At 42.7% G+C, this 23,031-nt stretch overlaps 2 protein-coding genes and 3 long non-coding RNA genes across 9 annotated transcripts; 3 read left to right on the top strand and 2 right to left on the bottom strand.

Moving 5' to 3' along the window:
• Positions 1-8,300: 8,300 nt before the first annotated feature.
• LOC114861948 (uncharacterized) lies at positions 8,301-8,746 on the bottom strand. Its single transcript, XR_003786902.2, has 2 exons — positions 8,634-8,746; positions 8,301-8,537 (listed from the first exon to the last, which is right to left on the bottom strand). It is a non-coding gene; the product is annotated as an uncharacterized LOC114861948 (long non-coding RNA).
• On the top strand, positions 8,475-11,653 carry LOC114862458 (uncharacterized). 3 transcript variants are annotated; one of them, XR_003786971.3, is made up of 7 exons: positions 8,475-8,609; positions 8,708-8,784; positions 8,964-9,077; positions 9,161-9,762; positions 9,885-10,000; positions 10,151-10,355; positions 11,123-11,653. It is a non-coding gene; the product is annotated as an uncharacterized LOC114862458 (long non-coding RNA). The 3 variants fall into 3 exon arrangements; XR_008695501.1 differs by having other exon boundaries at positions 8,964-9,762; XR_003786972.3 differs by having other exon boundaries at positions 8,964-9,762; positions 10,151-10,538.
• Positions 10,018-12,162, bottom strand: LOC114862459 (uncharacterized). 2 transcript variants are annotated; one of them, XR_003786973.3, is made up of 3 exons: positions 12,047-12,162; positions 11,899-11,934; positions 10,018-11,560 (listed from the first exon to the last, which is right to left on the bottom strand). It is a non-coding gene; the product is annotated as an uncharacterized LOC114862459 (long non-coding RNA). The 2 variants fall into 2 exon arrangements; XR_008695502.1 differs by having other exon boundaries at positions 12,006-12,120.
• On the top strand, positions 12,161-17,282 carry prdm4 (PR domain containing 4). 2 transcript variants are annotated; one of them, XM_029162774.3, is made up of 12 exons: positions 12,161-12,300; positions 12,521-12,591; positions 12,762-12,877; positions 12,962-13,150; positions 13,268-14,035; positions 14,138-14,287; positions 14,366-14,484; positions 14,572-14,657; positions 15,048-15,175; positions 15,272-15,835; positions 16,032-16,200; positions 16,318-17,282. In XM_029162774.3, exons 3-12 carry the CDS (start codon positions 12,763-12,765, stop codon positions 16,634-16,636), a joined length of 2,607 nt encoding a protein of 868 aa, XP_029018607.1. In that variant the 5' UTR covers positions 12,161-12,300; positions 12,521-12,591; position 12,762; the 3' UTR covers positions 16,637-17,282. The 2 variants fall into 2 exon arrangements, with proteins under 2 accessions (XP_029018607.1, XP_029018606.1); XM_029162773.3 differs by lacking the exon at positions 12,521-12,591.
• A 144-nt stretch (positions 17,283-17,426) lies between these two features.
• On the top strand, positions 17,427-22,363 carry tmem209 (transmembrane protein 209). Its single transcript, XM_029162775.2, has 15 exons — positions 17,427-17,779; positions 18,092-18,251; positions 18,350-18,408; positions 18,556-18,687; positions 18,776-19,005; positions 19,106-19,307; positions 19,384-19,559; positions 19,690-19,761; positions 19,840-19,936; positions 20,130-20,255; positions 20,337-20,434; positions 20,881-20,995; positions 21,105-21,202; positions 21,299-21,372; positions 21,487-22,363. Exons 2-15 carry the CDS (start codon positions 18,112-18,114, stop codon positions 21,539-21,541), a joined length of 1,674 nt encoding a protein of 557 aa, XP_029018608.1. The 5' UTR covers positions 17,427-17,779; positions 18,092-18,111; the 3' UTR covers positions 21,542-22,363.
• Positions 22,364-23,031: the final 668 nt, after the last annotated feature.

Raw genomic sequence — 23,031 nt, 5'->3', positions numbered from 1 at the left:
GAGGGGGTGTGGAAGGAAAAGAAGAAGGAGGAGGAAGGGGAGAGCCTGGAGGAGAAAGAGAGGAAGCACAAGAGCCAGAAGGAAGGGGAGAGCCTGGAGGAGAAAGAGAAAGTGCAAAAGAGCCAGAAGGAACAGGAGAGCCTGGAGGAGAAAGAGAAGGAGCAAAAGAGCCAGAAGGAACGGGAGAGCCTGGAGGAGAAAGAGAAGGAGCAAAAGAGCCAGAAGGAAGGGGAGAGCCTGGAGGAGAAAGAGAAGGAGCAAAAGAGCCAGAAGGAAGGGGAGAGCCTGGAGGAGAAGGAGAGGAAGGACAAGAGCCAGAAGGAACGGGAGAGTGTGGAGGAGAAGAAGAAGGAAAAAGCTCACAGTAAAGAGGAAGTGGTGTTTCCCCCCAGCTTGGTGGAACCTCACAGTAAGAAGGGGGTGAGTCCAAGTGAGGCACCTGAATGTCAGAGGTGGGGGGGACAACTTCCTCAACGTGGGAAGTGGGTGGGTCAAAGCGAGGCCGCCGACGTCTAGGTGGAGGTCTAGGTGGACGACCAAGCACAGCAACTGTGTGTGAAGGGTAAGAGAACAGACATTTGTAGCTCACTTCATCATCTTCATTCAAACTACAACAGGAGGCCCGTAACATCAAGCATCTAAACTGCATTTAGGCTCACATTAGCTGCGCTAACCATCTAGTAGTCAGGTTTCTAGCATGTTTTCACATGACAGGTAATGCTGCACTCAGTACAACAGTAACAACAGTTTTTAGCTCTTTAAAAGAACAAGCTCAGATGTCTTGTTTCAACGAGACATCTTCTCTACACTTGTCTGACAAACACACACATTATAGCTCCAAGTGGAAAAGTGTAGCACTTGGTAAAAAAAGTCACGCTTAGCAAGCTAACGTTGGCACCTTGTTGCCATGGTGCTCAAGAAAAGGCGCCAGTCGCCATCTTTATTTTGATCAAATCTTAAACGATAATTGGGGAAACTTCTGCCCTCAAAGCAAAATATCAACGTTTCCACCTTTGCTACTATATTCATGTGCTGTTACACTTAGCAATTTGTATCAATAACCTTTAATTTAGTGTTTAAATCGTTGGGCATCACACTGTACACAGTCACTAAGACACTAGGAGGAGCAGCTTACCTTCCGCCACCGGCTGCCACCGCTGTCTCCGTCGGCGTCTCCAACGTTTAAAACGTCTCCAGAGCTTCCAAATGGCCCACGGCAAATGGCGCTCCATTGCTGCTGCAAAATATCCAAAATGTATCAAATGTGTTGTTTTGCTGTCGATGTCTCCAAGTCCTGAGACAAATGTGTAAAATCGCTTGGCTGCACTTCTTTTATTAACTTATCGCCGGTTACCATGGTTTTGGCGCGCGTGCACGGACGCGCGTGCGAACGCGAGGGTGACGCAGGCGTCGAACAGCGGCCAGGAAGTCTTCCATTACTGCCCGCAGTGGCGGCCGTCCATCAGAGGCAGCTAAGCGTTCTCTGCTAGCATAAACATAGTCAGAATTTGTTGTCCCCCGTTTTGCTTCGTGTCATGTATCCGCTTGGTTTTCGCCGCTCCAAATGTAGTATGTTATTGTATAGTTTTATCCAAATATATTTCAGCAGGCTCAATGAAATGTGCCTGACGCATTGAGAATCGGCAGAGCACGCTGCTGTGCTCTGTACGTAAAGAGCAAAGGTCAGTTGCGATAACCAATGAGATCTCGGGTCTGCGACACCAATTCCAATTATACGGCATTGTTAGCTCCGATTGGTCAGAAACCAAGTCAATCTTTTTCTTAATTTCCTGTTTATTCCTGCAAATGTGTTTCCGTGGCTACTGTACCACGCACCGGCATTTTAACGTGGACTTAAATTTGAACTGAATGTTAATGGAAGGTGTTGAAATTGTTTAGGGCTGTTTTGACAAAGACGTTTTATCTGAGAGCGGTTTTATTGGAACTTCGCGGCCCTGGACAGCTGTGTTCGGATAGCGAACTATGTGTTTGGTGCTCAGAGTAAAAGAGTGCGGTCCAGTGAATCGCCATTCGTTCATCCGTCATTTATTTTTTAAATTTATCAATAATATAGCTAGAGCCCAAAAAACTCACTCACTATCAACGCTACTTTGTGTTGTCATTACAAGGTGTAATCATGGAAATCTGCAAAAGAAATATCTAATATACAATAAACTTCCCATCTAACAATGGTTGTGCACGTTCACTGTATAATGTAGGACTTGTTAGTAGTTGAAAGTGGCATCTAATGCTAAAAAACAGTATTAGTTGTCAACTTTGGTATTCAATAAAATGGCTTTGGTTCCTAACGCCAGACCGTCACTAGTATTTCCTTGTTCATTAGTTCATGCATACAGCATTTCAAGTCAGCGTCATGTGACTAACCTGCTGCACAGATGTGCCCAGAATCTCCTGATGTTACCGTCCAGTTGGGAGTAGCTCACAGAAATGCAACACGCTGACACAAGTCTGTACGGCCGACAGCCGTTTGCACCGTCCACTACCTGATGTAGGTTACATGTTACTAAAGCATATTTCAACAAAGTTTTTAAAGCATAGAGGTTCAGAGAGGTCAAACAAGCAGCGCTTGCGTTTCAAGAAGGTCTGTGATGAACATCTGCACATGGACATTGAAGGCTCTCCTGTGTGAAATCATCAGGCTGTGATAGTGTTTTACTTCTCCCACTGATCTTAGATCAGCTTGTCTCCTTTTCCTAGAGATGAAGTCAGGAACTGGAGATTGTCACGAACCAGTGTGGACGCAACATGCAGTTACTGTACATCATTATTGTTGCAGACTCCCTAATTATCACATGTATTCAATAAGTTGATGTATGTAGTAAAGTGAAGTAAGGAAGAAGTTCCTATGGACAAATAAACCACCTGATTAGTGTTACAACACAATTCTGATCTCGGTCTGTTATTTAGCGCTTCATGAAAGTGTTACGTCATAAGTAATAGGTCATTATTTTTACTGTTTTAACAAACATATTTAGAATCTCACAGTAAAACATGAAGAAATACAAATACAAATGATGTTTAACATGGAACGTATTTATTACAATTTGTTTCAAATTATTGATGAAAATCACTCGTCTCGACTGTCTTCTGTTTAGAGATGGAGGCCAACACCGCTGATTATGTGAAGAGTCTCCCAAACCCAGCAGCACAGAGAAAGCAGTGACAAAGACACTTCCTCTATGTGGTTAGGACTGGGAGGCTCCCCTCTGTCTGGACCGGAGGCTGGAGGGAGCAAAGAGCTGCAGGAAGCTAGAAGAAACATCACAAACAGATGTGTTGTTAACTTTGTGATGTGAAGCTTATCACCACTTTACTACTCAGGTAAATTACTGCTCAGGCGATTACTTATAGCATTGAGCCTCCATAGACACGGGTGACAACTTCTCCTATCGTCCTATGCGGTCCTATCGTCGTCTCAGTTGCCACAGTTCTCCAGCCTCCACAGCTGCACCTGTCACCACCAAAATGAAAACGTCAGCCCCATTAGAAAACAGAGTGAGTAAATACATCAGACAAATACTTGAAGGGCATTTTAGATGTCTTTACCGTTTCCATGGTGTCACCTTCTGCAGCTAAAAGGACAGAAAGACAAAATATTAAACTACTGTCAATTAAAATGTATAAAAAGTAAAATGAAAACTTATCCCGACTAAACATCTTTATTTGCTTACCTTGCGCTTTTTTTTAACTTAATCTATAGAAAAAATATATTAAAACAAATAAAGTGTCACGAGATACAGTAAGTGGAACTTAAAAGAACAAATAAGAGTTTTACGTGTCTCCTCACCTCCTTCTCCTCGTCTCCCGGTGCCCTCATCTCCTTCTCCTTGGAAAACTGAATGTGCAGAAAGATGATTAATTTGTAGGATCACGTTGAATTTCAATGTAATACAAACATTTATTTCTACTCAACTCCTTCTTTTGACATCTTTGAAATTGTCACACAATCAAAATCTTGTACTCACCTTTGTCCACTGGACTGACAGACATACTGGTCGGTGCATCAGTATCAGTGGCACTGCTCCCTGTGGTGTGGAGCATGATTAGAACAGCACACAACCATGTGTCCCCTCCATAACACATGACACTGCAGTCCATCCTGCTCTGCCACTGAGGAGCTTCAGTGGGAGATGACATGTGTCCCTGGTGCCACTGTGACTGAACTGACCTATCGCTGTGGAGGAAAACACAGTAATAAACAAGATAGTTACCCTGCCAGACGCTAGGGCAACTTGCATGGCGGGGTCGACGGCCCTGCCAGGCGCTGAACTCAGCCTCCAGGGTGAAAGAAAAGTCCATCCAACCGCCATGCTAAACTGTAAACGCAGGGCCCCAGGGCCAGACGCAACCTGGGACAAGAACTGCCCAGCCAGACGCAAAGGCTAGTTCTCGGGGAAAATATTAGCATTCAAACTTGTATTCATCCAGAAAAGAAAGAAAGAAAGGTCCCGGCGCCAGACGCTACCAGGGACAAGAACTGCCCAGCCAGACGCAGGGGCTAGTTCTCAGGGTTTGGATGAATATTTAAAATTATAAAAGAAAAGAAATCAAGAAAGAAAGAAAAAAGAAGACAGTAGGATAAACTGGTCCTGTCAGAAACAGAGGCCAGTTATCCGTGAATGAAGAGGTGGCTGCTGCCATCCAACAATGGGAAAGACCAAGTTTACTGTGTGACACAGTGTCTCACAGTACAACATGGTCTTTTAGGAGCAGCCCCCTCCTCATCACTGTCCTCCCTACCTCTCCTTAGTGACGTGCTGCTGCTGGGAGCCTCCTCGTCCCCCCTATCCGGTACGTCCTCGCTGGTCCCGTCCTCGCTGGTCCCGTCCTCGCTGGTCCCGTCCTCGCTGGTCCCGTCCTCGCTGGTCCCGTCCTCGCTGGTCCCGTCCTCGCTGGTCCCGTCCTCGCTGGTCCCGTCCTCGCTGGTCCCGTCCTCGCTGGTCCCGTGCACTACAGAGCCTGAGTCCTGAATAACAGGATACAGGGAAAGGCCAGCATCCGGAACACAGCGCAGCTCAGAAAGAGCCACAATAGGTGGAACCAGAGGGGAAGGAGGAGGAGGTGAAGGTGGAAAAGAAGAAGAAACAGGAGAGCCTGGAGGAGAAAGCGAAGGAGCAGGAGAGCAAGAAGGAACAAGAGAATAAGGAGGAGGGGGTGTGGAAGGAAAAGAAGAAGAAGGAGGAAGAGGAGAGCCTGGAGGAGAAAGAGAAGGAGCAGGACAGCAAGAAGGAACAAGAGAATAAGGAGGAGGGGGTGTGGAAGGAAAAGAAGAAGGAGGAGGAAGGGGAGAGCCTGGAGGAGAAAGAGAGGAAGCACAAGAGCCAGAAGGAAGGGGAGAGCCTGGAGGAGAAAGAGAAAGTGCAAAAGAGCCAGAAGGAACAGGAGAGCCTGGAGGAGAAAGAGAAGGAGCAAAAGAGCCAGAAGGAACGGGAGAGCCTGGAGGAGAAAGAGAAGGAGCAAAAGAGCCAGAAGGAAGGGGAGAGCCTGGAGGAGAAAGAGAAGGAGCAAAAGAGCCAGAAGGAAGGGGAGAGCCTGGAGGAGAAGGAGAGGAAGGACAAGAGCCAGAAGGAACGGGAGAGTGTGGAGGAGAAGAAGAAGGAAAAAGCTCACAGTAAAGAGGAAGTGGTGTTTCCCCCCAGCTTGGTGGAACCTCACAGTAAGAAGGGGGTGAGTCCAAGTGAGGCACCTGAATGTCAGAGGTGGGGGGGACAACTTCCTCAACGTGGGAAGTGGGTGGGTCAAAGCGAGGCCGCCGACGTCTAGGTGGAGGTCTAGGTGGACGACCAAGCACAGCAACTGTGTGTGAAGGGTAAGAGAACAGACATTTGTAGCTCACTTCATCATCTTCATTCAAACTACAACAGGAGGCCCGTAACATCAAGCATCTAAACTGCATTTAGGCTCACATTAGCTGCGCTAACCATCTAGTAGTCAGGTTTCTAGCATGTTTTCACATGACAGGTAATGCTGCACTCAGTACAACAGTAACAACAGTTTTTAGCTCTTTAAAAGAACAAGCTCAGATGTCTTGTTTCAACGAGACATCTTCTCTACACTTGTCTGACAAACACACACATTATAGCTCCAAGTGGAAAAGTGTAGCACTTGGTAAAAAAAGTCACGCTTAGCAAGCTAACGTTGGCACCTTGTTGCCATGGTGCTCAAGAAAAGGCGCCAGTCGCCATCTTTATTTTGATCAAATCTTAAACGATAATTGGGGAAACTTCTGCCCTCAAAGCAAAATATCAACGTTTCCACCTTTGCTACTATATTCATGTGCTGTTACACTTAGCAATTTGTATCAATAACCTTTAATTTAGTGTTTAAATCGTTGGGCATCACACTGTACACAGTCACTAAGACACTAGGAGGAGCAGCTTACCTTCCGCCACCGGCTGCCACCGCTGTCTCCGTCGGCGTCTCCAACGTTTAAAACGTCTCCAGAGCTTCCAAATGGCCCACGGCAAATGGCGCTCCATTGCTGCTGCAAAATATCCAAAATGTATCAAATGTGTTGTTTTGCTGTCGATGTCTCCAAGTCCTGAGACAAATGTGTAAAATCGCTTGGCTGCACTTCTTTTATTAACTTATCGCCGGTTACCATGGTTTTGGCGCGCGTGCACGGACGCGCGTGCGAACGCGAGGGTGACGCAGGCGTCGAACAGCGGCCAGGAAGTCTTCCATTACTGCCCGCAGTGGCGGCCGTCCATCAGAGGCAGCTAAGCGTTCTCTGCTAGCATAAACATAGTCAGAATTTGTTGTCCCCCGTTTTGCTTCGTGTCATGTATCCGCTTGGTTTCGCCGCTCCAAATGTAGTATGTTATTGTATAGTTTTATCCAAATATATTTCAGCAGGCTCAATGAAATGTGCCTGACGCATTGAGAATCGGCAGAGCACGCTGCTGTGCTCTGTACGTAAAGAGCAAAGGTCAGTTGCGATAACCAATGAGATCTCGGGTCTGCGACACCAATTCCAATTATACGGCATTGTTAGCTCCGATTGGTCAGAAACCAAGTCAATCTTTTTCTTAATTTCCTGTTTATTCCTGCAAATGTGTTTCCGTGGCTACTGTACCACGCACCGGCATTTTAACGTGGACTTAAATTTGAACTGAATGTTAATGGAAGGTGTTGAAATTGTTTAGGGCTGTTTTGACAAAGACGTTTTATCTGAGAGCGGTTTTATTGGAACTTCGCGGCCCTGGACAGCTGTGTTCGGATAGCGAACTATGTGTTTGGTGCTCAGAGTAAAAGAGTGCGGTCCAGTGAATCGCCATTCGTTCATCCGTCATTTATTTTTTAAATTTATCAATAATATAGCTAGAGCCCAAAAAACTCACTCACTATCAACGCTACTTTGTGTTGTCATTACAAGGTGTAATCATGGAAATCTGCAAAAGAAATATCTAATATACAATAAACTTCCCATCTAACAATGGTTGTGCACGTTCACTGTATAATGTAGGACTTGTTAGTAGTTGAAAGTGGCATCTAATGCTAAAAAACAGTATTAGTTGTCAACTTTGGTATTCAATAAAATGGCTTTGGTTCCTAACGCCAGACCGTCACTAGTATTTCCTTGTTCATTAGTTCATGCATACAGCATTTCAAGTCAGCGTCATGTGACTAACCTGCTGCACAGATGTGCCCAGAATCTCCTGATGTTACCGTCCAGTTGGGAGTAGCTCACAGAAATGCAACACGCTGACACAAGTCTGTACGGCCGACAGCCGTTTGCACCGTCCACTACCTGATGTAGGTTACATGTTACTAAAGCATATTTCAACAAAGTTTTTAAAGCATAGAGGTTCAGAGAGGTCAAACAAGCAGCGCTTGCGTTTCAAGAAGGTCTGTGATGAACATCTGCACATGGACATTGAAGGCTCTCCTGTGTGAAATCATCAGGCTGTGATAGTGTTTTACTTCTCCCACTGATCTTAGATCAGCTTGTCTCCTTTTCCTAGAGATGAAGTCAGGAACTGGAGATTGTCACGAACCAGTGTGGACGCAACATGCAGTTACTGTACATCATTATTGTTGCAGACTCCCTAATTATCACATGTATTCAATAAGTTGATGTATGTAGTAAAGTGAAGTAAGGAAGAAGTTCCTATGGACAAATAAACCACCTGATTAGTGTTACAACACAATTCTGATCTCGGTCTGTTATTTAGCGCTTCATGAAAGTGTTACGTCATAAGTAATAGGTCATTATTTTTACTGTTTTAACAAACATATTTAGAATCTCACAGTAAAACATGAAGAAATACAAATACAAATGATGTTTAACATGGAACGTATTTATTACAATTTGTTTCAAATTATTGATGAAAATCACTCGTCTCGACTGTCTTCTGTTTAGAGATGGAGGCCAACACCGCTGATTATGTGAAGAGTCTCCCAAACCCAGCAGCACAGAGAAAGCAGTGACAAAGACACTTCCTCTATGTGGTTAGGACTGGGAGGCTCCCCTCTGTCTGGACCGGAGGCTGGAGGGAGCAAAGAGCTGCAGGAAGCTAGAAGAAACATCACAAACAGATGTGTTGTTAACTTTGTGATGTGAAGCTTATCACCACTTTACTACTCAGGTAAATTACTGCTCAGGCGATTACTTATAGCATTGAGCCTCCATAGACACGGGTGACAACTTCTCCTATCGTCCTATGCGGTCCTATCGTCGTCTCAGTTGCCACAGTTCTCCAGCTACCCGCTGCCAGCAGAGGGCGCCACGCGCACAAGGCCCTGAACCTGCAGCTAAATGAAGTAAGGCCGAGAACGGAGTCAATGCCGACAATGTTTGACTCACATCATGTGACGTTGTCATGTCCGATGTTATTAGAGCTGTATTTGTTCTTCTGCAATTATGTTTATTACTACATTGAGGAGACATGTTTGTCAGTTTGTTAAATCAAAGACCTTTATTTCATTTTATTTTTCCACAGAACATGACTTTAATCACATTCTCACCACCTCTCCAGCTGAAGAGAAGAGCCGTTTGCACGACACTGATGTCTGACTAATAAAGATATCATATTGGAATTGCGACTTGTCAAAATGTAGTTTTAGTCTTTAATTACACTTTGAATTTGTCATAAATACATTACCGATATATGTAATGTGAAACTTGTCTATCTTATAGATCATCTACCATCTTCTGACCGCTTGCCACGTTTATAAAGCTCTGAAGTATTAAAACAACCGTCCGTTCAAACTGCAGATAAACCGCTCGGCAGTCACGTGACGTATCGACGCCTCTCGCGCTCATTGGTCACGTGATTCGGAACGCGCTCGAGATTCTGCTTGACGACACTTCCGCTTCAAAAGATCCACGCTGAGTCGAGTGGGAGGTCTCGAGTTGGACTTCTCCAGGGTCCTGCACCGTGCTTGCTCTCTGACAGACGTTTAAAAAAATGCTGCAAAAGTTTCTCTTCTGGAAGTGTTTCAACATTTGTTAGACACAGTGTGAAATATGAAGCTAAAGTTATTCTACACGAGTTTCATGGTTCAGTGTAATTCTTGTGATCAGACTGATCAATAACTACATAAATAACACGTGGCTGTTTTCTCTCCTCCACCTGAGCCTGGTTCTGGGTTATTAGTAATTTCTGGACGTGATCTATCCAAGAAGCTCAACTAAAACATGCTTCTTATGTGTCTCCTGCTGCACGGGTGCCTGAGCTTCCGTGGCTGCAGTTGTAACATGTCAGTAGAACTGAACTGGTCGTCTTTGACCCTGTCGACGTAAGTAACAGCACATTTCTCATTCTAAATGTCAAAAACCCCACATCACAGCAGCAGCTTCCGCTTTACTTCCTGTTCTCTTTAAATCTGACCATCTCTCCTCCGTCTCCTTCGGTTCTCAGCGTTTGGTCCTGCAGCTCATAAGATTCATGGTCATGAACAAAAGGACACACAAGTTTAGGGTCCACGTCGATCTACAGGATGAGGGGAGGTGGAGATTTGCAGCAGCCAGCAGAAGGTAAGGATGAGCTTCAGTAAAGAAAAGGCCCTTTTATTATAACTGTCTAATGACAATGACATTCATAGAAACAATCAGAAAGCAACTCATCAAATCAAAATGGAAGAACACTGAAAACACAGACTTGCCTAAGTGTTGCTCCTTTGGCAGGTGGATAGAAGACGGCACTGTCCTCTGGGTAAAAGGAGAATCAACACTAGAAGCATGATAAGTGAAGCAAAGGTGGGGGAAGTTTGTGCAGACAGCAAGGTGGCTAAAGAGCCGCCGCTGTCAGACGTCAGTGACAGTGATGACGGCATGTCAGACGGTAGCGACGTATCCACTGTGAAACAACTGACAGCAGTCAGGAAAAAAGGTATATTCAGCAAAGATGTTAAAGTCGTTCCTGGCAGAAAAAAAAGGTTGTTACGCATCAGCAAGAAGCCATATGAGGAACAGAGACGAGTCTGGTCTCACAGACCAGGAAATATACAGACTGAAAAAAAATTGGTTCTGAAGGTGAAACGTCATCTTAGCAATGATGATTAAGACCGCACAGGTTTGCACCTTTATTTAACTTATTTACTGGTTTTAGTGTCCTTTTGTTTTATTTTAGTATGGACACTGTTTGTTATGGACAAGTTTGAATGGAAATGGAGCCACAGAGGCCAAGAAATGAGCAATGCTGCTCGAAGTGTTTTGTTTTTACAAGAAACACTGATTTTGCACGGTGCAGTTGCTATGCAATGCTTTTATTTTTGTGCTGAATCCTAGTGTTTCTGATCAGTGCCCGTTTTGTGGGTTGAAGGAGACTGTTTCATGTTTTTATTAAATGTAGGAGACTTTCTGGATTTTTTGCTGTTTTATCTCATGTTTTTAGTTAGTTTGAGGTGGTTTTTGGTGCTCCTGTTTTTATTTTCCCCACTGGATATAGCATGTCTGAGCAAGACTATGGCTAGAATTTTTTTTAGTCCATAGATTCTCTGGAAACTTTTACAATGCAGTGGCGTCATGAGACTTACTCTGCCATGTGTCAATTTTTTTTTCATGAGCTGAAGGAGTGTGGTGTCTTGATTTTCGTTTGTTTTTAAACACATTGTAATCAAAATATCCTTTTATCTTTCTCTCTCCCTTTTTTCTTAGGTAAATTCTGAGCCATCAGTCAAGGAATACCAGAGCTGATGGAGTGTAGGGGCAGTCTTCTGATGACAGGTGCAGCTGTGGAGGCTGGAGAAGTTCATCCAAGGTTTCCTTGACAACAGAGACCAGATGATGACCATAGGACCCATAGAGACGTCATTATTTGTGTTTCGGAGGCTCAGTGCAGTAACTCGTCGCCTGAGCAGTAATTTACATAGTGACATAAAGTGGTGATAATCATAAACTGACAATGTAGAGGCATATGTTAACAATACATCTGTTAATAATGCTTCTTGCAGCCTGCACCTCTTCGATTCCTCCAACCTCCAGTGCAGACGAAGAGGAGCCTCCGGATTCCAACCACATAGAGGAAGTGACTGGATCACTGCCTCCTCTGTGCTGCTGGCTTTGGAAGCTCTTCAGCTCAATGTTGACCTCCATCTGAGCAGAAGACAGTCAAGGCGAGACATCAAGAATCAGTTTCATGGATATTGTTCTGATACAAGCTTCAATAAATAAATTTTTTAATGTTAACCATATACTTTTCTTTTTATTACTTCCTGTTTAAGTTCCACTGAGATTGTGACTATTTGGTAAAATAGTAAAAATGCTTCTACTGAGGATGTAACGCCTGCTCAATAACATGCTGAGAGCAGAACAATGTTGTAACACTAATCAGTTCATTTGTTTATATCAACTTCTTCCTTATTTCACTTTACTACATACAGTTCATCAATTTACTGAATACACATGTACCATAATAATTAGTGCGTTTTTACCTTAACATTCAGTAGACGTCCCACCAACAATCATGTCTGTTACAAGGAAAATGTTTTTTTTTAGTTTTACATTAGAGTATAGCACAGTACCATAAACATGAACGCACGCTACTGTAGCTGCCAGTTAAACTGCATGTTGTCAGCTCACACTGGGTCAGAAACCGTTACGATCGACGACTGCTGTAAAAGTGTTTGGTCCCCATAGAGCATCACTTGATTGTTTATTTATACAACCAGTTCAACCATCTCCACGCCCCCTCGCAGTGGCGCATGCGCGAAGCAGTATGCTGTCATGGCCCCGTTCAGGGACGTATTGTGCTGTTATGTTGTTGTTTCTACGGCGTCCGTTTACTGGGATAACTAGTGTAATTGCAATGATCCAACAACTTCGATCTTAATGAGGTATTCTTGCGCTTTAACCCACTTTAAAAACTAGAAGTATTTTCTGTTTTAACGATTGTAGTTAATGCTAAGCTAGCAGTGTGGTAACAGTGCTTGGTGTTTTCGCTGCGTTAGCTACAAACCAGCCCTTATAAATTAGCTGTAACTGTTGTTTTATCTGTTTAATTATTTGTATCAGAGTCTTAGCTCAAGTTGGGTTTATACTAGTTTTATTTTACAGGGAGTTAAACATTAAATACCCGTTCCACGCTATACGGTTATGTACTGATGGGTATCAGCTGTTGAATTCAGGTAAGCTAATGTGGCCAAGTCGTTACCTGCTGTGCTGTGTGATGAATATTGGCATATAACGTATCTACGATAATAATGTTCTGATCACATGTAGGAGACGATGTTCATGTAGCCTAGAAATCAAGCAAAGCCGTGTTTCTTAGTGTCTGTTGAATTGTTGTTTGATCCAGGATGAATGACATGAACCTAAGTCCTGTGGGCATGGACCAGCTGAGTGTGCCCTCAGTGAGTGCCAGCCACTTGGGTTTGCCCACCTCCCCGACGCACAACCCCATTCCCACTCCAGGTGTGATTTTACTTACAGAGCATCAGCAGCATGCTTAGCTTTGTTTATACATCTTTGCACATTTCTAATATTGATGAACTGCAGGCATGCCCGTTGCCATTCCAAGCCTTGGTCCTTCGTTGGGCTCTCTTCCTTCTGCTCTTTCGCTGATGCTCCCCATGGGTCCATTAAGTGACAGAGGGGTGATGTGCAGTCTGCCAGAGCGGAATTATTCCTTGCCACCCCCACCATACCCCCACTTAGAGAGCAGCTACTTTCGGCACATATTGCCAGGTAAGTTCGTGTTTGTTTTATAAACTAGCAGTATGGAAACTTAAGCATTTTTCAATTTTTTTACTGTTGCACATGAGACAAACTGCAGTACTTAATTTACCTGTTTTTGCTGTCTAGGCATCCTTTCCTATCTGGCAGACCGTCCACCTCCTCAGTACATTCACCCCAGCACTCTTAACATGGATGGGACTCTGTCAGTGGCCAGCAACAATTCTTCAGGTCTGGATCCCTACAGTGGCCCTGGAGGCCCCCTAGAGCAGGGCCTTGTTCCTATGGATTCCAGACAGGTTGATGGCCAGGGAGACCTCCACCAAACCGGAGCTCATGAATTGGACTCAACAGGATTGGCCATGGAGTCACGTGTCAGTAGCCCTATGACTCCTGACCGGATGGGAGAGGAACTGGCCTCTATGGATGGAGTTGGGGTGGTCGCAGTGTCTGACACCCAGCAACAGCTCGGAGGGGGCAGGCAGCCTCAGCCCCATGAAGGCCTCACTGGTGTGGACTCATCTGGTGGTGTCATGCCTCTCCATGGGCCTCCTGTACTTGAGCTGCCGGTAGTGATGGAGCCAGATCATATCGGGAGTCGGGTGGGCAACAATGGCGGAGGAGGAGCAGGACTTGGAGAGCAGCTCCACTCAAATGGGGAGCTGAATTCAGGAGTTGTCAGTGTGGTTCTAACTGGCTCCATGTCCAGTCAGGGTCAGCTGGAGCCAGTGTCTCTCCATGGACATTCTGGAATGGGGTTAGAGGCAGTAAATGTGTCCCCTATCACTGCAGAGGTGTCACTTGGTCCAGAAAGCAACCTTGTGCTGGTCAATTCCACCTTGCAGCTAGAGGATTCTACCTCCAACAAGGAGAACATGGTCACTGCCTACACCATCTGTGAGTACAACAGTAATAGTTCCTTCAGTCTTTAAGTATAATGAAGATAATTTTTAGGACTACCTATTTCACGCTCTAATAATCAATCTTCTGTTCATTCAGGGTGCACACTATGTGAGCGCTCATATACCTCAGACTGTCCTGAGCATGGTCCAGTCACCTTCATCCCCGATGCACCCATCCAAAGTCGGGCTCGCTTGTCTCTGCCACGTCCACTTTGCTTGCGCATCTCCGTGGCTGATGAACCTCTTGGTAAAAGAAAAAACAACAAAGGCTAAACATGAGCCTCTATCTTATAGCCTGATATTATATTGCTCCTTCCCATTTTAGGAGTTTTTGCACGGGATGTTATTCCTCCAAGAACCTGCTTTGGGCCAATGGTTGGTCAACACTGTAGCAATGTGGACCTCTCTGACTGGCCAGAGAAGGACACACCTCAAATATGGAAGGTCTGTTCAGTGGCTTTGGTTGCATTAATTGCCATATGCAGTGCACAACTGCATATAATAAAAGCCAACCTATTGCCTTCATCTCAGATGTACCACAACAATGTGTTGGAGTTTTGCATCGTTACAACAGATGAGAATGAATGCAACTGGATGATGTTTGTCCGCAAAGCAAGGTAAGGTTTATGGGTCATGTTCTGAGGAGGAAACGTGAGCATTTGGACAGTTTTTATTATCCACAGTGTTCTTTAATGACATTCATGTGATGGGTTCAACATCATTGCCAAGTAAGTGTAAACATTATTTTAGTAGGATTACATCAAAAAGAGTATGAGTAAAGTGAGAGACTGCATTAAAAGACTGAGTTGAACGTGGCTGTATTGAAGGCCTGAAAAGTCATCAGGGAGGTGTCTGTGGAAGATCAAATGTCTTCCAGCAAATTGTTAATTTGTTTTATTTGTGTTATTTTTTTAAAACACCAATAACTGTGGCCAAGACTTGATATTTAATGGATTTTCCATTTTAAATATTATGTGCATCCTTAATATGTGTATTTGTGTATTTAGGACCCGTGACGAGCAGAACCTGGTAGCATACCCTGCCAATGGTAAATTGTTCTTTTGTACAAGCATGGAGATTCACCCAGACCAGGAGCTGCTTTTTTATTACAGCAGAGACTACTGCAGGCTAATGGGTGAGATGAACATATATTGCCACATCTCCAGTATTAAAAGAAGCATCTCTGCTGACATCAGAATCTAATAATCAATGAACTGATGTTCCTCAAAAGGTGTTCCTCGGGTGCCTGAGGGTCAAATCTGCCAATGTGGCAAAGAATGCTCCTCTTTCTCTGAGCTCAAGTCTCATCTTGGCAGCCATAACAGCAACCACAGCCATAACCAACCTCCACACAGCCACAGCCCATCACAGCAGGAGCACTCTCAGCAGCAGCAGCAGCAACAGCAACAGCAGCAGCAACAACAACAACAACAACAGCAGCAGCAGCAGCAACAAGAACAGCAACAGCAGCACAGCCACCAAGAAGAAAAGCTAACCAACGGGACCTCGAGCTCCTCCTCCTCACCATGGCCCTCTCACACTCATGCTGCAGGACAGACAAGCAGTGAGAACAGCAGCAGTGGAAACTCTAATAGTACAGGGAGAGCAAAAGGTCAGGGCCACGTGCGCGAGAAGAAGTTCAAGTGCAACATGTGCTCGCGTGCTTTCATTACGTCCACTAAGCTCAATCTTCACTTCATGGGACATGTGGGGATGAAACCCCACAAGTGTGAATACTGTAGTAAGGCTTTCAGCGATCCCAGCAACCTCAGGATGCACCTCAAGATTCACACAGGTAACTACAGCTATCTATGAGACGAATCACATGAACCCTTACATTTTTTCCTCTGTCATCCTAATCATCCACATAAAAAATGTAATATACAAGTATCATATCAAGTGTAGTAAAAGTTTCTTAAAGATATAGATTTTACATGTCTGTATGCTTATGCTTTTAAATTATTTCCCTGTTTTCCTCATCTCATACTCAGGTCAGAAGAACTATCGATGCACAGTGTGTGAGAAGTCCTTCACACAGAAGTCCCATGTGGCGTCTCATATGCTCATCCATACTGGGGCAGAGAAACTCAAATGTGACCTCTGCGATCGAGCCTTCATCAGGAAACATGACCTGAAACAGCACATGTTCTCTCACACGCAGTATGTAACATTTTCACTATGTTCTGCATGAGCAGTTTGAAGGGTTAAACACCTGTTTTACTGTGAAATATATATGCTGTCACTTGATTGTAATACTGTTGCTTTATCCAAACACAGCGAACGCAGAATACAGTGTCCAAAATGCAACAAACACTTCCTTAAGACCAACCACCTGAAGAAGCACATGAACTCCCATGAGGGCCGAAGAGACTTTGTCTGTGAAAAATGCCGCAAAGCTTTCCTCACCAAATACCACCTCACCCGTCACCTGAAGATATGCAAAGGGCCCAAGATGGAAAGAGCAGCCCGCAAGGAGAGGGATGTTGATGAGGAGGAAGAGGAAGAAGAGGGGGAGGAGGATGACAACAGGGGCAGAAGAGGAGGAGAGAGACTGGTCGATTCGGCCAATAATGAAGACTGTGGTTTAGATATATAACGTCCTGTCAGCCCCTCATTAACAACACCGTGCCTCATAAGATGTCCTATTTATTTCCTTTACTAAGATACTGACGTTTACCTCTATTATTTTTGCCAAATATCTTTAAGTTTTTAACATCTCACGTAATCAGTGAATTTAATTGCCAAATTTTACACAATGAAAATGTAGAACTCATTTTTTTCACTTGCTGACATTTGAAACGGTGAATTTCTTTCTATATCACAAGCCAGCTGGTAAAGATCTGACTTCTCTAAAGCTATTTTTGCTTTTACTGAGGTCTTTGAATAGTTGGTAGATGGGGTCTATATATGGTAACCAATTACGTCCATTGTTGACTCCAATAAGCTAAGCCAATAATTTTGTGTGAAGGCCTAATGTTCATCATTGACAGTTAAGTTTTCTAATATAATGTCTTGGTGATTTGCCCTGGTCATGTCTAACTGCTAAATGGCCTGTACTGTGGCCTTTCTTTATTATAAGCAAGATTTTCTAATGTTTCTTTCATTTAAAGTGTTTGTGAATAGAACAAAGACACCTGGCATTAATATTATTTTCCTCATTATGTTGGCCAAATGTTTAAATCATGTCATAACTCCATCCTATTTTTTGCATATGGTTTTAATAAACAACATTTACATATGAACTACAGCTGATGACTGATTGTTAAAATGAACTAAACAGACAGTGCCACCACGTGGTCATAAAGATTTCAGTCTATTTAGGACTAAATGCAAATTAACATTATTATGTCAATGGCTAATAACTGCTATAAGACGAGAAGTTTGAATGTTAGTGGCTCGTAAGGTTTGAAGATAGAGTGAACCTTTATTTCAGACTACTGTGCACACTGAGCTTAAACATACTGTATATTTATATTTATGACACAGTTAAGCCAAAAGTGCGTGAGCCAATTATTTATTTTATTTATTTATTTATTTTATGTTGCTGAACTTTGTGCCATTAAATTTGTTGCTCTGTTTCTTGACAGTATAAGATTTTCGGCACTGTTTCCGGTCCGTGTAGTTTATTTCAAATTAAATGAGCTTTTATTATTTAGTTTCGCCTAAAACGGAAGAAGTGTTACAACTTCCGGTTAAGTACAAACTATGCAGCGCCTCAGTTGTCATTCAGTCCAGCGTGGTATGAATTTTTCTCATTTCAATTAAATGCATTTATATGTATTTGTTTCTTTGTATTTTTGCTTGAAAGTAGACAACTAAATTATAAATCGAAGGCATTCCCTGCAAATTTTGCTTCGTATGTAGACTAACCAACTTTAGCTAGGTAACTAGCCGTTTAGCTAGCAGCTTTTTAACGTTCCAACAGATGTGGTAAAGATACGTTATTCTAAAGTTACTAACAAAATGGCTGTAAGCTGTATGTGTTTGCTTTAAAGACTTTGGATTTTAAATGTGCTGTTTTGTGCTCGTTTTTTCTTTGTTATTTTCACAGCCTGAATTTATGATATAACCATGTTAACACCACCGAAGGAGGGAATGCCCAGTGTAATAGACAGGGCTCTGAGGATGAGGAGAGAGGAGCAGGCTCGACAGGTGGTCCTCGCCTGGGCTGTGCTCAACGTGTCCCTAGCTGGCATGATTTACACCGAAATGTAAGTTGTTGATGTTCCTCACTGGTTAACCATCTATCATCTTTTCTTCCCTTTTCAGTGCAATTGTGATGATCTCTTTGTTACTTTTTTTTGCTTAGGTCAGGGAAACTGCTGAGCAGATACTACAACATCACATACTGGCCAATTTGGTACATTGGTGAGGTTGCATTACATTTACTGTACATTTATTTTATTATCTCCTTTTCTTCTACATGAAAGCGTAAGACTTATCTACAATATTCTGTCTTCAACAATTGAATAAGTTACACTTGTTCTGTTTTTGTTTATATTTATTTTTTTACAGAACTTGCATTGGCCTCACTTTTTAGCCTCAATGCTATTTTTGACTTCTGGAAGTATTTCAAATACACAATGGCTCCTTCCACCATTGCGGTGTCTCCTGAGCAGCATCGTCTTTTGGGTCTTGGAAACACAAGTGAGTCTGAATTTTTAATGATTACATCCATACAAAGGTATGAATATGATAAATGTTAAGCATGGCGGCTGACCATTTTATCTTGCAGGCATTCAGGCTTCTCCTCCACAGAAGCCAGAGAAAAAGGAGACTCCAGCTCCAGCACAGTCATCCCCACTACAAGGCCAAAGTGTACTAAGTTTCAGCCCCTCTCGACCAGTCGCCACCAGCCCAAAGTTCTCTCCGAGTTGTGTGCCTGGGTACAGTCCTCCTCTTAGCAACCCATCCAGCCCAAATAGTGCAGGAGGTCATTTTTCCCCCTCGGTGGCGCTTGGAAAAGTATGTTATTATTTTGCTAAAAGTATTGTATTGAATGAGTAATAAATAATAGAGTAATAAATATGAACTCATTTTTGTGTTTGTTGTGTTTTTGTTTTAGGTGTTGAATTATAGTCCCTCACCTTCCTCTCCCTATCCCAGTAGTATTGGTCCAGCAGAAGGCTCTAGCCTGAGGGCTCGATACCGTACCTCTCCCTCTGTCTTTAATTCCCCAGGTAGCAAAGAAGACTACATGGAAGATCTGAAATGCCTGGAGAGGTTCCTCCGCACAGAGGAGGAGAAGAGTCATCGCAGCCAGCTGGGTAAATGCCATATATATGTCTATATCTGCCTGTAGATTGAAACCATCAAGAATGATTAACTGATGCCCTTTTGTAGGAAGTCCAGAGTCTGCCTCTCCCAACCATAGTCCAACATTTTGGAACTACAACCGCTCAGTGGGAGATTATGCGCAGAGCCTGAGAAAATTCCTTTACCAGCCAGCTTGTCGCTCTCAGGCTCCATCTGCCCACAAAGATGAGACTGATCTGGGCTCCAAACAGGCTGCAGAGGAGGTTTGTATATCAGTATTTTATGGTTTTGTTGTTGTACTATAATAAAATGAGACATGTAAAATCAGAGTTGAATGTATAATTTGCATGAAATTACATGTATAAAATTACCCTTCCTGTCATTTTGCTGCAGGTGTGGGCTAGAATCACAACGAGTCGCCCTGTGATAGACTGCATCGATAGCTGGACAGCAAAGCTTAGAAATGCAAGTGTTTGAACACGTTTATTCAAGAAAACCTGCTAGGAAAAAAACATCCTTAATTTGATTGATTGTCTTGAATAGTGGATCAGTGACACCATCTTGGTCCCCTTGGTGAAGGAAACGGAGTCTGTCAACAGCCAGCTTAGGAGGATGGGCTGTCCTGAGCTCCAGATAGGAGGTGAACCATCCAAAGAGTTTAAATTTCATGTATTGGATTTTTAAGCTTTTACCCCAAACAAGGATTAACATTATACTAGCAAAAGCTGTTATAATCTACTGTATACAAACATTTTTTCTTTTTTTTTTCTTACTATAATCACAACTTGGAGATTTTTATAAGTGTTACTAGTTCTATCACTTCTTTCTAACAGAGGCCAGCATTAGCAGTCTAAAGCAGGCAGCAGTGATGAAGGCCTCCTCAATTCCCACTTTGAATTCTATTGTCCAGTACCTGGACATTACACCCAACCAAGAATACATAGTGGATCGTATAAAAGGTACATAAATCTAAAACACATTTTTAATGTGAATTATGCATGTAAGTTGAAAGAAAAATCTAACATTTTCTGTCCCCTCAGAACTGGCTCACAGCGGCTGCATGAGCTCGTTCCGTTGGAATGGTGGTGGTGATCTAAAGAACAGGAAGTGGGACACGGACCTTCCTACTGACTGTGCTGTAAGTTTAAACACTACAGCGAGACACCGTACAGCCGGGTCATGTGTAAAAACATTGCCAAAAACACTAAATGCTATCTTTGAACTACAGCTTAAAAACCAAAGCTTCAGATCATTTTCTGAGGGACACTAAGAATATTATGCTTAGTAAAATGAGATGTAATTAGGTAGGGAAAAGTATCATAATAGAAACTTTTAATGTTCTTTGTCACAGAATTTAACTAAACATATAAAAACAATAGGTTTGTCTGTTTTTCACGAGAAGACAAGGAGCCGGCCCTTATATAAACATTTATAAAACTGTTCAAACACATGTAGTACTTATAAGGCTAGTATCTACTAAACCTTCACTGTAGGTCTTGTAACAGTCTTGGTGGCTTTGCTCATCAGGCTGTATATCTCAACTATCCTCATAGTCAAGTTGCTGTCTGTTATATATCTTTTCAGATCCTTATGCATGTGTTCTGTACATACTTGGACTCCAGACTGCCCCCACACCCAAAGTACCCAGATGGAAAAACTTTCACTTCACAGCACTTCAGCCACACTCCAGACAAACCTGGTATGTGCGTCAAAACATATAAAATGCTGGCAACGGCCAAATAGAATTTTAGTTTTCATGTTTGACTTCTTCATGATGTTTCAGTGTCACTGTTTGTTATAACTCCTAGATGTAACCAAGGAGAATCTCTTCTGCATCCACCAAAGTGGCACCACTCCCCCTCATTACCAGCTCATTTACCAGGGACACATATACAGTCTTCCAAAGGTGACAGCATAAGCGTCCAGGATTGTCATCTTAAGTCATAACAGGAAAAACGCCTTGTCTTTTTACTAATTTCTACCCATTTTGAATTTTTTATAGGGCAGGAATAACCTGTTCCACACCATCCTAATGTTCCTCTATGTCATTAAGACAAAGGAGTCAGGGATGCTGGGGTGAGTATTTTTATGCTAGAAGTCTATAGAAAATCAGCCTGTTTCAGTAGAATTTCAATTCACACAAAGTGACGATTGAATTCTGAATTAACCATTTGACTATTTTTTCTTCAGGAGAGTGAATCTCGGCCTTTCTGGGGTAAATATCCTGTGGATTTTTGAAGACTGATTCATCGTGTTTTACCTCCAGAAAAAACTGCAGGTGGATTTGACCCCAGTTCGTGCTTTATGACTTATTTGCTGGATAAGTTGGATAAGGACTGATCTTTCAGAGGCACATTTACATGCACAGTTGGGAAATTTCTTTTTCTTTATTTTATAGTTTGTCAGCATGTTGTATTGTTATTTACACAACAACACAAGTCTGTTTCACCGCAGTGTGCTTACAACACAGTGCAGAGCTGCATAGACATATTGTTTAATAACTGATTTTGTATTTTCAGAATGTACCAGCATGGCAGCCTTGTAAATAATATACCTCAGAACTGGTGGAAAGCATAGGGCTCGTACCATTCAACTTGAATGTGAATGACTCTGCGTGCGTGCTTGTATGAAATTCTGGAATCTTTTTCAACTGGTATGCTGGTTCTGTCTTTATTTGAACAAATGTAAGCTGGCCAGCTCCTGACATGCTTGAAATTACCTAAAGGAATTGGGCTTGTATAAAATCAGATGCAGTAAACTGTACAAATCATGAATATATTTCGTTTGAGAAGCATCCAAAATTCCAAAGTTATGATGCACCACACATGTATCAGTTTTGATTTTAATGAGGTGGAGCACAAATGGAAAGGTCCTAGTATCACTGAATATATTAACTTTAAATGAACTCCAAATGATACACTAGATTTTTGTGTACAATTTTGGATTTCAACCCATTTGTTACAATCCAGGGGATTTTAACCCTTTAATTGTATATTTGTTTTTTTAGTAATAGAATTTTATAAATGTCACATGAAGCTTGAATCAATAAAATGTAGACAGAAAACCACTTGAAGTGTGTTTATTTCCATTCCTCTCATGGTGTTTTTTATTATCATGGATGTCCACGTGGTGGCAGTGTACTTCATTATTTTATGATTTGACCTTACTTTGGGTCCCATTTTCTCATTACACACTGCGTATCTACCGCATGAGCATTGTAATGTGATGCAGGATGTTGTGTAGCCACATCAAATAAATAATTGCAAGCTGGGCAACAGTACTGACTAAGAATATCAAATATTTAAATAAATACGCGTCTGCTCGGTTGAGGGAGAACTGTTTTGCTAAAGCTTACCCTTCGCATTGTGCCATTCAAGCGGTATAAGATCATCCTACTGTGTCACAAATTTCCAATGTGAAAGTGAGACTTAGGGATACATTAAAAGAAAACACCGCGTTACTGTGTAATAATTAGAGAGACTGTCGCTTCTGTGAGGACAGCATTATCTAAATCTCGTTTGTTTTGTAGTTTGTCCTCTTTAATTACATACTACATTTCCCAGTATACACCTCTTCGAGCACCTTCCCATCATAGGAAATGTAGTCATAGAATGACTTTGGTTTGTGTTTTAATGCAAAATAATTAAAAAACTTAGTGTTTTATGTACCCTTCGCGTTAATACACGTGTTATAGAGATGAAGCGTTGTGTTGTTACTGTTATTAATAGCGCTTCA

This window comes from Betta splendens, chromosome 9, assembly GCF_900634795.4.
Source record: "Betta splendens chromosome 9, fBetSpl5.4, whole genome shotgun sequence".
In the NCBI taxonomy this organism is placed as follows: domain Eukaryota; kingdom Metazoa; phylum Chordata; class Actinopteri; order Anabantiformes; family Osphronemidae; genus Betta; species Betta splendens.
This window is presented reverse-complemented; position numbering and strand designations above follow the sequence as displayed.